General features: G+C 52.5%; 1 protein-coding gene and 1 non-coding gene across 16 annotated transcripts in view; one reads left to right on the plus strand and one right to left on the minus strand.

Annotated features, from left to right (window-relative positions):
• Positions 1-445: 445 nt before the first annotated feature.
• The window catches only part of FBF1 (Fas binding factor 1), a 22,880-nt gene continuing 10,495 nt past the window's right edge, over positions 446-12,830 (plus strand). For 9 of the 15 annotated variants that reach the window (XM_028484341.2, XM_028484346.2, XM_028484350.2 and 6 more), the window contains exons 1-13: positions 446-617; positions 1,020-1,085; positions 2,140-2,223; positions 2,937-2,964; positions 3,759-3,800; positions 5,853-5,946; positions 6,580-6,640; positions 7,533-7,583; positions 9,805-9,946; positions 10,477-10,554; positions 11,095-11,214; positions 11,556-11,694; positions 11,818-11,951. In XM_028484341.2, the coding sequence (XP_028340142.1) occupies positions 2,221-2,223; positions 2,937-2,964; positions 3,759-3,800; positions 5,853-5,946; positions 6,580-6,640; positions 7,533-7,583; positions 9,805-9,946; positions 10,477-10,554; positions 11,095-11,214; positions 11,556-11,694; positions 11,818-11,951 (892 nt within the window). In that variant the 5' untranslated portion in view covers positions 446-617; positions 1,020-1,085; positions 2,140-2,220. Of the gene's footprint in view, positions 618-1,019; positions 1,086-2,139; positions 2,224-2,936; positions 2,965-3,758; positions 3,801-5,852; positions 5,947-6,579; positions 6,641-7,532; positions 7,584-9,804; positions 9,947-10,476; positions 10,555-11,094; positions 11,332-11,555; positions 11,695-11,817; positions 11,952-12,830 lie in introns of those variants that run through there. The other 6 variants (XM_028484344.2, XM_028484342.2, XM_028484348.2 and 3 more) reach the window with 6 other exon arrangements.
• Positions 8,914-9,020, minus strand: LOC112066619 (U6 spliceosomal RNA). The gene has a single exon (XR_002892764.1). It is a non-coding gene; the product is annotated as a U6 spliceosomal RNA (small nuclear RNA).

A 12,830-nucleotide genomic window follows, 5' to 3' on the forward strand; every position in this document is an offset into this window, starting at 1 on the left:
GCCCTCCACCTCTCCGCAAGTCAGCCCTCAGAAGAGAGCTGGAAAAAATTGATTTCCGCGCGCAAGGGGGATCCTAGTTCCCCGACCAGGGATCGAACCCATGCCCCCTGCAGTGGAAGCGCAGAGTCCTAACCACTGGACCCCCAGGGAAGTCCCTGGAAGTGTTAGGTCGTGGAGCCCAGGCCCCCGGCAGTTCCCCAGGGAAACCGGGAGGAAGAAGCTCACCGACCTTGGATCCGGGTAGCGACCTCTTCGCAAAGGAGCGTTCAGGCAGCTCCTAGCAACGTGCGAAGCCGCAAACAAGAGGCCGGGCGCCAACTAACGGCCGCGGCGAGCCACCCTGGGAAATGTAGTTCATCTCGGCGCCCCAGGTTCCCTTGGCTTCGGCAGGTGAGAGGGCCTGGGACTACAACCCCCAGAATGCTTCGCGCCTCGCCTTGCTTCCGGAGGCCGGGCGACTGAGAGATGGCGATCTAGAGGCTCTGAAGCGGGAGGCCTGATTAAGCTGGGCTCGAGTGGGGGCCTGGAGCAGCGGCTATGTCTGGGACACGTCCAAGCGGTTGCGCCTCCAAGGGGAATGGCGCGTAACGGGGCGGATTTCAGGGGCTGGAAGGATCGTAGGTTGCGCTCGGGATCGAGACGGGCTGTGCGCGCGGAGGGGTTGGCGCGTGGAGGGGCGCGGAGTCTCGGGACCGAGGGGGTGATTCCGGGAGGGCGGCCCTAACTAAGGGGCGGCCTCGGGATCTTAAAACGCCTGGCACGAAGTTGGCTAAGCAGATGCAATGACGCGATGGTCTTTGTGGCCCTGAGGCCTTTGCAAGCCTCCCTTAGAAATTCCCACGGTCTGGGAGGCTGCGAGAGGATCACTAGGAGATGGCAGACGCCCCTGGATGTGATAAGAGACAAAACGTGTTGAGACTTGTAGGCCGAGACCATTGCATTACAGAGAAAGAGAAACACAACCATTCAGAGTGGCCCCTATACAGTAACCTCACATAAACTTTGCATTCTAATAACAGGACAGGCCGACACCAGAGAACTAGAGAGGCCCACCTCCCACTCCTTTCTTCCAAGCTGTGCCAAAGGTCAGTTTTGGCAACGTTGAGGAGGGGGTGGGAGAGAATGATAATTCTGGGGAAAACAGTTCTCTATTAATGGAGTGAGTCGGATTTACAGTTAGTGTGAAGGGAAATTTTTCCACCAACGGTGAAAATACTGTCAAGGAGTAACCAGCATTCGTAGCCGCTCTTTGCCCTGAACGCTGCCAGGAAAGTAGTCATGGGTGTTGCCTGGGAAGGTGTATTGGCCGTAGTGCTAGGCACCCACCTCCTTTCTGAGATGGGTACCTGCCATTTTCCGCATTCTGTTTCAGAGTAAGGGATGAGGACCACTGCACTTTTTTCGAATAATCTCCAGGCCTCGAAAAGGGACCACCAGGGACTTCCCTGGTGGTCCAGAGGCTAAGGCTCCACGCTCCCGATGCAGGGGGCCTGGGTTCGATCCCTGGTCAGGGAACTAGATCCCACATACCTCAACTAAGAGTTCCCGCATGCTGCAGCTAAGACCCAGTGCAGCCAGATAAATAAATAAATATTTAAAAGAAGGAAAGAAAAGTTACCCAGAACACTTCGCTTCTCATCTGAATTGCCCACCCTACAAGGAATTTTTTTTTTTAATTTATTTTTGGCTGCGTTGGGTCTTCGTTGCTGCATGCGGGCTTTCTCTAGTTGCGGCGAGCGGGGGTTACTCTTCGTTTCGGTGCGCAGGCTTCTCATTGCGGTGGCTTTTCTTGTGGAGCACGGGCTCTAGGTGCATGGGCTTCAGTAGTTGTGGTGCGCGGGCTCAGTAGTTGTGGCTCGGAGGCTCTAGAGCGCAGGCTCAGTAGTTGTGGCTCACAGGCTTAGTTGCCCCACGGCATGTGGGATTTTCCCGGACCAGGGCTCGAACCCGTGTCCCCTGCATTGGCAGGTGGATTCTTAACCACTGCGCCACCAGGGAAGCCCTACAAGGAATTTTTAATTGATGGAAATGTTTTGACCTCTTGAATGGGTAAAGTGAGAGAAGCCTTGATCAACCTTGGACTCAACCACTGTTAAAGCCAAATCAGTTTTAAGCAACCACTTTAATTTTCTTCATTAGGGAGGATGAGCCTGACGGGCAGGATTCAAACGAGCTGGACAGCGCTGTGAAGGAGCGGCAGGCGGCCCCCAGAGCCTTGACATGGTAGGCAGACTGCAGAGTAGGTGTGTGGAAATGGGATCCTGCCCTCACCCCTACTCCCACCTCCAAGATCTTGACTGCGTGAAGTACTTTGGCGACTGGGTGGCCCCAAAGAAGAGTGATGGTTAGGAGCATTGATATCAAACATATTCATGGGACTTCTCTGGCGGTCCAGTGGTTAAGACTCCACGCTTCCAATGCAGGGGGCGCGGGTTTGATCCCTGGTCCAGGGAACTAAGATCCTGCGTGTCATGTGGCACGGCCGGAAAAAAAAAAAAGAAAAAAAACCCTTCTTATTAAACAGTAAACAAGCATCTCTTTTGAGCCTCTGAATGTTCATCTGAAAGCATCCTTACATGCCTGTCACTGATCCTGAAGAGTCAGGGACATGGAATAGAGGAAAACTTTACATCCTGCCTGGCTGGGAGGGTTTGCATGTGGCGTCTGGAAATCTAAGGGAAAAGGAGAGACTTCTGCCCACCGGATGGCACCCACAGGGGTGTCCACTGCTGGTTAGTGGGGGCCCTTTTCATGCTCTGAATGAGTCTATTCTCGGAAACTCAGAAAACCATAAAGGGCCTCTGTCTATAAATGCCCTGGGTGCTCCTTTTCCTCTGGTGACTTGGCAAAAGGCAAAACAGTTCATTCTGCATTGTTGGTTTCAGTACACGTTCACTGTCTCATCTTGTTAATGTGATTTGTTTTTCCCATTTTAGGCACCAAAAGCCAAGAAGGGATTGAAAGGTGAGTGGAGATGGAACACCACCCTTAGGCCAAAAATAATTCCCCCACTTTGGGTCGACACATAACTTAGACATGTCTGTCTGAGGGTTCTCGGTGTGAGTCTTGCTGATTTCCCCATAATCCCATAGGCAGCTTTGGTTTTCCTAGGGAATTCCTTATGCTGCCTCATTGGCCCTTGGAGTAATTCAGAAATAAACAACAGATGGGACTTGGGGGAAAAAATCCTTCTTGTTGAAGTATTTGTATCTAGAAGTATACCGTTGGGGTTAAGGGTGGTAGAGGCACTTAAGCTTGATCAGAGAACTAATTCAGTACTCACATCTGGGTTTCCCCTACGTGCTGCATTGGAAAGTGGCCAAGGAGGTGTGTCTTCAAACCAGCTTGGCAGGGGTGGGCGCTCAGCTGCAAGGGGACAAGGAGACTGTTGGTATGAAAGAAGCTTGTATATGTGCCTAGAAATCCTGAACACTTTTCCCGAAGAAGCATCTGGGCTTTGTTCAGAGTCTGGAAGACTGGCTTGTTGGCCAGTGTGTCACGTAGAATGTAGGTTCTACTGAAAAATCTTCACCATCATCCTTTGAGAAAGTTATTTTCAGTTTCCACCCTGGGGCCTTTCAACAAAGCATTATGACTTGTTGCCAGGAGTTAGAAAACATCTCATGGCCAGTGAAGAGGGAGCCAAGCCTAAGTCCCAACCTCTGAGGGCTCTGAGGTCCCAGACGAGGTCTCAAGACATGAGGCCCTAAGGTCCATTCTTTCCTCCTGAAGTCACAGTGGCCCCTTTTCTGTTCCAGGTTCCATCGATGATGTCCTTGGTGACCTCCTGGGAGATGAGAGTAAGTGCCCCTTTGCCGGAATCCCCTGATTTAGGCTTGCTCTTTTTTTTTTAATTGAGATAAAATCCACATAAAGTTCACTTTTTTAAAAAAATTTATTTATTTTTGGCTGCGTTTGGTCTTCCTTGCTGTGCGCGGGCTTTCTCTAGTTGAGGCGAGCGGGGACCACTCTTCGTTGCGGTGCATGTGCTTCTCATTGCGGTGGCTTGTCTTTGCTAACGGAGCACGGGCTCTAGGTGTGCGGGCTTCAGTAGTTGTGGCACATGGGCTCAGTAGTTTTGGCTCGCAGGCTCTAGAGCGCAGGCTCGGTAGTTGTAGCGCACAGGCTTTGTTGCTCCGTGGCATGTGGGATCTTCCCGGAGCAGGGCTCGAACCCTTGTCCCCTGCATTGGCAGGCGGATTCTGAACCACTGTGCCACCAGGGAAGTCCAAAGTTCACTCTTTTAAAGTGTACAATTCAGTGACATTTAATATATTCACAGAGTTGTGCAACCATCACCACGGTCGGATTCCAGAACTTTTTCATCACCCCATGAAGAAACTCCATACCATTAGGTGTCACTCCTCATTCTCCCCTCGCCCACCCCTAGGCAACCACTTATTTAACTTTCTTTCTCTATGGATTTGCCTAGTCTGGACATTTTACATAAAATGGAATCATACAGTATGAGGCTTTTGCATTTGGCTTCTTTCACTTTCCGTAATGTTTTCGAGGTCTGTCCACATTGTAGCATTCCTCTCTTCATTCCTTTCCGTGGCTGGACAATAATCTTCCATTGTATGATATATCTCGTTCTGTTTGGTCATTCGTCAGTTGTCGGACATTTGGGTGGCTTCCACATTTTGGCTAGGCTATTATGAATAATGCTGTTATGAACCTCCATGTACAAGTTTTTGTGGGGGCATATGTGTTCAGTTCTTTTGGGTGTAAATTTCGGAGTTGAATTACTGGGGTATATGGTAACTCTATGTTTAACTTTTTGAGGACCCGCCAAACTATTTGCCACAGCAACTGTACCATTTTACATTCCCACCAGCAGTGTAAGAGGATTCCAGTTTCTCCACATCCTTGCCAATACTTGTTATTTTCATTTTGATTATAGCCATCTTAGTGGGTGAAAAGTTGCATCTCGTGATTTCCATGGGCATTTCCCTAATGACTAATGATGCTGAACATGTTTTCATGTGTTTCCTGGCCGTTTATATCTTTGGAGAAAGGTCTATTCAGATCTTTGCCCAGTTTTCTTTTTTTTTAATTTTTATAAATTTATCTTATTTTATTTACTTTTGGCTGCGTTGGGTCTTCGTTGCTGCGCGCACGCTTTTCTCTGGTTGCGGCGAGCGGGGGCTGCTCTTCATTGCAGCGCGCGGGCTTCTCATTGTGGTGGCTTCTCTTTGTTGTGGAGCACGGGCTGTAGGCGCGCAGGCTTCAATAGTTGCGGCACGCGGGCTTAGTTGCTCCACGGCATGTGGGATCTTCCTGGACCAGGGCTCGAACCCATGTCCCCTGCATTGGCAGGCGGATTCTTAACCACTGTGCTACCAGGGAAGCCCTGCCCAGTTTTTAAATTGGGTTATTTATGTTTTTATTGTTGAGTTGTACAAGTTCCTTCTATTTTCTGGACATTAGTCCCTTACCCTGTGTGTCCGTGTCTGCTGCACTGAGAAGCAGGGCTTCGGGGTCATGCAAAGCTCACCAGGGACAGCAAGGCCGAGGTTCCCCCCACCTGGCCCATAAGAACCCACAAAGCACAAGCCCATGGACGATGGCAGTGCCTTGTTGTTCCTGCATTTCCATGGGGCTGCGGTGGCATGAGAGTAGCCTCTTCATTTGTCACCAGTTGGGTTGACTTCCTGCTTGGAAATATACCACTCCCTCCCCCATTCAGGTTTTTAAGGGACCTGCCTACAGGGCCAGTTTCCTTCCTCCAAAAAGGCCCCTCTTTCAGTAGGAAGGTGTGGGAGACAGCTTGGTGGGGAACTTGCAATCCTTTTCCCCTTGACTCCAGTTCTCTGTGACTGAATCACATCTTTTGTTTTCTTTTTTTCCAGCGACACCGCCTGAGAAGCCTGTTAAACTAGCTTCACGTGCCAGAGATGCCACAGGTGCAGCTCAGGCACTCGCTCCCTCAAGGGCTAGAACAAAGTGAGCACACGGGGCTGGCCTGGGCATCCAAGCCCCGTTTCAGGCCCAATGCTCCTGCCCCTCCCCTACCCACCCGCCACTTTCCACTCACTGTGGGCCCTGCTTGTAGTGTCACCACCTCCCGGTCCTCCCGTCAGCTCCTGGGCAGTGAAGGAGCCTGGAGGAGTGCGAAGAGAACTGAACTGGAGGTCGGAGGTTCTGGCTTCTAGTCCTACATCGGTTATTTACTGTGTGACCTTGGGCAATTCCTGAACCTCTCTGAGCCTCAATTTTCTTACCCTCAGAATAAGAGGATAGGCCTAGATAGGTGCCTCCCAGATTGTGTTTGTCCTCCTGAGCTTCTCCTGAGAGTTGCGGGATAGGGAGACACTTTGTGCCCTCCACCTTCATTTTAGCCCAAGCAGTTCTGTTTTTCTCTCTTACCTGTTGTTTTTAAAGGGGCTCTACTGCTTTAAAAAAAGTTAAAAAATCACTGCATTAGGTGACCTGTGAAATTCCTTTCAGCAACTCTGTTCTTCCAGAGAAGAGTCTATCCAGGTTCACTTGGACTCTTTAAGCCACTTCTCCTTCCTTAGAATCATCTAGTGCCCTGGGGACCATTCGTGGGTGGGTGCTGACTCTGCCCCTTTGCAGGTCCCTCTTGGAAGATGATGCCTTCAGCACCAGGGCAGGCCTGGCAGGAGCTGATGCTGAGGTGAGCCTGGCCCATTCCCTGCTCCTCACCGACCCTACTTATCCCCAGAGACAGTGAGATGACTGTTGTGCCGAGGGGCTGCCCACAGAGGTTTAGAAGTCCCTGCAAAGCCAATTTGTTCTTAAAAGGGCTGCTGGGGCTTCGCTGGTGACGCAGTGGTTAAGAATCCGCCTGCCAATTCAGGGGACACGGGTTCGAGCCCTGGTCCGGGAAGATCCCACATGCCGCGGAGCAGCTAAGCCTGTGCACCACAACTACTGAGCCTGTGCTCTAGAGCCTGCGAACCACAACCGCTGAGCCCACGGGCCACAACTACTGAAGCCCGCGTGCCTAGAGCCCGTGCTCTGCAACAAGAGAAACCACTGCAATGAGACGACTGCGTACTGCAACGAAGAGTAGCCCCTGCTCGCTGCAACTGGAGAAGGCCTGTGCACAGCAACGAAGACCCAACACAGCCATAAATGAATGAATGAATGAATGAATGGCTGCTGAGTGGACCCAAAGCAGCATCCTTTTCCTTTCTACCAGTGAGATGAGCTAGAAAGTAGAGCTCCGAGCAACTGATTTAGGCTCGATGTTGCCCCTTCTAACTGCGCTTCCCATAATAAACTCCACTCTGTCCAATCACATGGATGGAAAGTAGCCTAATTTGAGTCCTACGATGGCTGTGCACTTAACTGCTGGGAGGACCAGAAAGTGGCAGCGCTTTCTGGGTGTCCACAACTGGGCAGGCTTGACTTCATACAATACCTGAGCCCCAAGTGAGGGCAGGACCCTCCAGTTTATGCCCCCTGACCCAGCTCTGCTCCTGCCCTAACAGAAGCAAGGCAATAAGGGCCCTGAGCTTTGTTGGGCCTTGACTAACACGCCTCCTTACCCTCCCATCTTGTAGGTTTCAGACATCTCCGATGCAGACCCGCAGGCTCTGCTCCAGGCCATGAAGGTAAGGAAACAGCTTGCACAATTCGGGGAGCCAGGGACACGGGGTGGGATGCTATTTTGTGCCAAGCCTTCATTCTCCCTCTCATTTCTTCTTTCACAATTTGTATTTCTGAGCCCTACCTCATGCAAGAGTGGCATTCATCCATGAGCTCTTGCCCTCCCTACCCCTCTGGGTATAAATCAGTTTTCCTGGTTTATGGAAATTCACCCACCCAGAGACACAGTCACGTCACAGGCCTCTGGTGAAATGGGGCTGTCTCCTCCCATGAGGAAAAGGGGAGACCGTTTCCCCTAAATCTTGTTCTTTTTTTTTTTTGGCCACGCTGCCCTCACCAGGGATTGAACCCGGGCCATGGAAGTGAAAGCCCAGAATTCTAACCACTGGGCCACCAGGGAATTCCCCCCTAAATCTTGTTCTTAATCTTTCTGCAGATTTCTCTTCACATCCCCTGCCAAGTCCCCTTTAGTACAGCTGTCCTCTCGTCAGATCAAGCCCCAAGCTGATCTTTGCCATGGAATTTTAAGACATAAATTCTGAACATAAGCACCATCTCATGGGGCTTGGTTGGCCAGGCTGGGGTCGAAAACGTCGAGTGGTCCTGTTTTCTCCCTCCCCTTCTGTCCAGCGGCATCCTCCCGCCTGACCTCCGCTTCACGTCCCTTCTGGTTAACCCATGCTGCCACAGGCCCGGGCTGAGCGCTTGCTTTCAGCCCTGTGGGGCCCTGAAGGGTTGGGGTTCTTGGCTCCGGAATCTTCTTTTTTTTTTTTTGCGGTACGCGGGCCTCTCACTGCCGTGGCCTCTCCCGTTGCGGAGCACAGGCTCCGGACGCGCAGGCTCAGCGGCCATGGCTCACGGGCCCAGCCGCTCCGCGGCATGTGGGATCCTCCCGGACCGGGGCACGAACCCGCGTCCCCTGCATCGGCAGGCGGACTCTCAACCACTGCGCCACCAGGGAAGCCCCACGGAATCAGCTTCTTTAACCTCAGTTTGAAATTGCTCCTCCCCAAGACCAGGCAGCTGGGCCCCCTGGGCGTGACGCTCGAGTCCTCTGACGAGTCGATAGTGGTGGCTCTGAGTCTCTCATTCCAGAACCACGAGCTGAACCCTCCACCCACTCTGCTTACCTCGGTTCCGTTATCTTTCCCAACTCACCTTTTTTCTGAATAGTTTTCTCATTCTTTTGTTTCCTCACATTCCTGCCAACCGCCCTTATCAAAATTGTCATGCTCCCAGTCTGTACCAAGGGCTTGTGGCGACCAGGGAGTCCCCGACCGTCTTCCTCTCCCAGCTTGCTTATGGTGGTTTTTTGTTAGTTTGTTTTGTTTTGTTTTAAATATGGAACGCTTCACGAATTTGCGTGTCATCCTTGCGCAGGGGCCATGCTAACCTTCTCTGTGTCGTTCCAGTTTTAGTATATGGGCTGCCGAAGCGAGCACGTTATGGTGGTTTTTAATGCCCAACCGTAGGCCATTCACTGACCCAGAACAGCATTCTTATCATACCTCTGCCTCTGTTGTCAGTTTGCTTCCCCTGACCCAGGCAGGCTAAGGAATCCAGATCAAAAAAAAATTTTTTTTAAAGGCTTTTTATTTTGCAGACTTCTTCATGCCTTCCCCCCACCCCACCGCCCCCCGCCCGGCCGAGCTGCTCAGCTTGTGGTATCTTGGTTCTCTGACCAGGGAGCGATTGAACCCGGGCCCCCTGCAGTGGAAGCGCGGAGTCCTAACCACTGGACCACCAGGGAATTCCTGAGATCAAATTTTTCTTGACTTTGGACAGAGGGTTATATTCTTGCCTCAGGTCCCTTCTCCCTGCCCAGTGGTAGTCCCCTGGGGAGTCTTAAACCCCAGGATCCTGCTGTTTCGTTTCTACTGCAAATAGCTTTGACGTTTGCTAAGCCTTTGTGAGAAGCTGCTGAAAGCAGGTCTTCGGCACCCTCTCATTCTAGCATCAAGGCCAGAGCTGCCGGTGGGGCTGATAGGGGCACCAACCTGAGACCTTTCGGCTCATCTGAGATCGACTATGTTGAGTTTGGGCTTTGGCCCTGCCTCTGTCCTTGTTCCATGACCCTGTTGGGGTCAGTCCCCCACCCCAAGTCCCCATTTGTTCCATATGGGAGTTGGAGGCAGCATCCTCATCAGGCTGCTCAGAGCATGAGGGTGTTTAGCACCCACTGGCTGAGCACCTGTGGAGATTCCTCCCTCCTTCCTGCTTTTCCAGGATCTGGATGAAATGGATGCTGATCTCTTGGGTCTGAAGAAGTCTAACCTAGCCTCAAGCAAAAGGTCTGCAAAGGGTTCTGGGAAAGAAGAGCAGCCTAGTCCTCTTAAACCTGCTGGTGTGTTACCAGCCAATGAGAAACGTGAGTGAGAGATAGGTCCTCAAATCAAGGGACATTTTGGGGATGTGGGAGATGCTTAGAGGGTAGCTCTCAGCCCTGTGGGTTTTCTGTGCCTGGGATGGAGAGACCAGGAGCTCATTGTGTGCATGTGTGTTAGAGTGTTTATAGTGGGGGAGGGAGACAGGTTGAGCTTTCCTCCTTCCTACGGCTCTTCCAGTCCTCCTAAGTCCAACATGGCAACTCCGGGAGAAGCCATTTGAGTTAAATTGGAGAATTTTATGGTAACCTGTGCATCTCCCAAACCTATGTCCCTGTTGGAGCAACTTGTGAATAGGGGGCCAGAGGTAGCTTCCAGACCACATTTCCCGGCCAGAAGCCTGTTTGAGAACCGGAGAGGTGTAGACCCATCCCATGGCTGTGTCCACGGCCACAAGCCCTCAGCCTCCAGGTAGAAGTGGCACGCCAGCCCAGTGGTCCCAGTCTTGGTCTGGCAGAGCATAGGCCAGGAGAGATCCAGGCCTGTGACCTTGCCTTCTCTTTGCTGCCTGCAGGAGATGCCATTCCCACCAAGAAGCTACCTCCCTCTCCCACCAGCCTTGGGCATCAGTACAGGAAGTTCTCCTTCGAAGGTACCGCAGGCCCCGCGGTCACACCTCTGGGGTGCCTCAGTTTGGAGAGTGCAGTAGGCTGGGCGATGCTTACTTGCTCGGGGCCAGGCCACTGTGTACGTCAGATGAGGAGCAGAGAGCTCGTGCCACTGGTTTTGTTCCTCATGAATTCAGGGAGGGCCTAATTATGTTCTGCTGGCTGGCATGTCTGGGGCACTTATTTGCAAGGACATTGAAGCCAGGTGTCAAACTGAAGACTTTATAAAGTGTGGGGAAAAGTTCCTTTTCCTTCACGAATGCGTGGATGTTTTACTTCTCTTCTCATGCCTCAGCGCAGGCCCTGAAGCCCGGGCCACTCTGCCTGCTTCCTCTCCCCTGGCCCAGCCTGGTCTGTGTCTGAGCCCCTCTAATCCAGGCCCCCAGACGCCGAGCGGCTTCTATAGGTATCAGAGCGGCTAGAAATCTCCAGTAGAGCGATAACTCCCCTAGCACAGCACAGCGCTTGTTTTCCTGAACGAAGTGTGCAGTCTTCTTCCCTTTGCTTCCCCTTCTGGCCGTGAGACCTGGAAGACCCGTTAGCAGGACTTCTCTCTGATGATGAGGAAGGAATCGCCAAGAAGCTGCCGGGGACGGAGAGTGAAACAGCTTCCGTAAAGAGCCCAGCCCCGGCCAGAGATCGAGGTGGGGTGGGCATGTTACCCATCCCGGGGCAGGTGCAGTTGGCTCACTGAACTTTCCGGTGCAGAGCCAGACACACCGCCAGGCAGGGGCCACAGGTCTCAGATCCTGGACCAAGAGGTTATCAGTCTCTGGGAACGGGGAGGGGGGATGCATGAGCCCAGGGGTGGGGCTGTGGGAGTGGGGCCGGGGAAGTTGGGTGCTGTGGGCAGACCAGACACTGCCATGCCCGCTCTTCCACCCAAAGGCCAGGGTTGCAGGGAAACGCCCCGCTCGACCCATTCAAACATCACCGTTGCAGGCCAGAAGGCTGTGGGCATGGTGCCCTGTGTTCTGTCCCTTAGGGCCCTCTCTCCCTCTAACTCCTGGGAACACTCCAGTCCGAAAGAAAGAAGAGTTGCTCTTTGACGATGGGGACGACATCATGGCCACCCTGGGGTTTGGAGACAGCCCCAAAGCAGAGAGGAGGCACACGGGAGACCAGTAAGGGTCCCTGTGAGCGGAGAGTCCCTCCCTGGCCAGGGAAAAGCGAGAGGGAGGGTACGGTGTGAGCCCCCCAGGAGCCCCTCGTGTTCACATGTACCTGCCCTATGTCCCATCCTGCAGGGAAGGGCCCCTCCCTGCCCGCTCCAAGCTGGAAGAGCTGCTGGGTCGGGGCACTGCCGCCAAACTCCTGGCCCGTCCGGGCACCGGGGAGCACAGGGAATTCAAGCTGGACAAGAAGTATCAGCGGCCACAGGGTGAGGAAGCTTGTGGGGCAGGGGCGGTGGGGAGTGGACCCCCAGAACAGGATTTTACCACAAGCCATAATAAGAAATAAGCTTTACATCATGACACACATTTAATTATTCACGTTTATAACCGAGACCAAAAATGTCAGGAAATAATAATCACCACGTTCAATACTTATTATTATGCTCTTTGACTAATAAATACATTGGTTGCGACTCATAATATTAGTATTTCCACCTGCTAATAGGCAGCAGCTCACAGTTTGAAAAACACTGCCCTGGACCAGTGTTCCTTCCGTTCAGAGCATGGCACAGCCATGCAGATGGCCCACGGGCCATCTGTTGAGAATCATTCTTGTGACACGCACAGCTCACCAGGCCTCACCTGCAGGGGGTCTGGGGCAGGGCCCTGCTGGTACACTTTGAACAGCTCCTGGGTGATGTTTTGTAGGCTGGAGCCTGAGGTGTTGACAGACGCCCAGCCCCTCACCCTGCTTTCTCCACAGCAGCTTCCCTATCACTCGTCTTACCCATCAAGCTGCCAGTTCAGTTTTTCTTTTTTTTTTTTAAATAAATAAATAAATTTATTTATTTATTTATCTATCTATCTGTGGCTGTGCTGGGTCTTCGTTTCTGCGCGAGGGCTTTCTCCAGTTGCGGCGAGCGGGGGCCACTCACTCTTCATCGCGGTGCGCGGGCCTCTCACTATCGCGGCCTCTCCCGTTGCGGAGCACAGGCTCCAGACGCGCAGGCTCAGTAGTTGTGGCTCACGGGCTTTGTTGCTCCGCAGCATGTGGGATCTTCCCAGACCAGGGCTCAAACCCGTGTCCCCTGCATTGGCAGGCAGATTCTTTTTTTTGTTTTTTTGTTTTTTTTTTTTTGCAGTAC

Source organism: Physeter macrocephalus, unplaced genomic scaffold (assembly GCF_002837175.3).
Source record: "Physeter macrocephalus isolate SW-GA unplaced genomic scaffold, ASM283717v5 random_192, whole genome shotgun sequence".
Lineage (NCBI taxonomy): Eukaryota > Metazoa > Chordata > Mammalia > Artiodactyla > Physeteridae > Physeter > Physeter macrocephalus.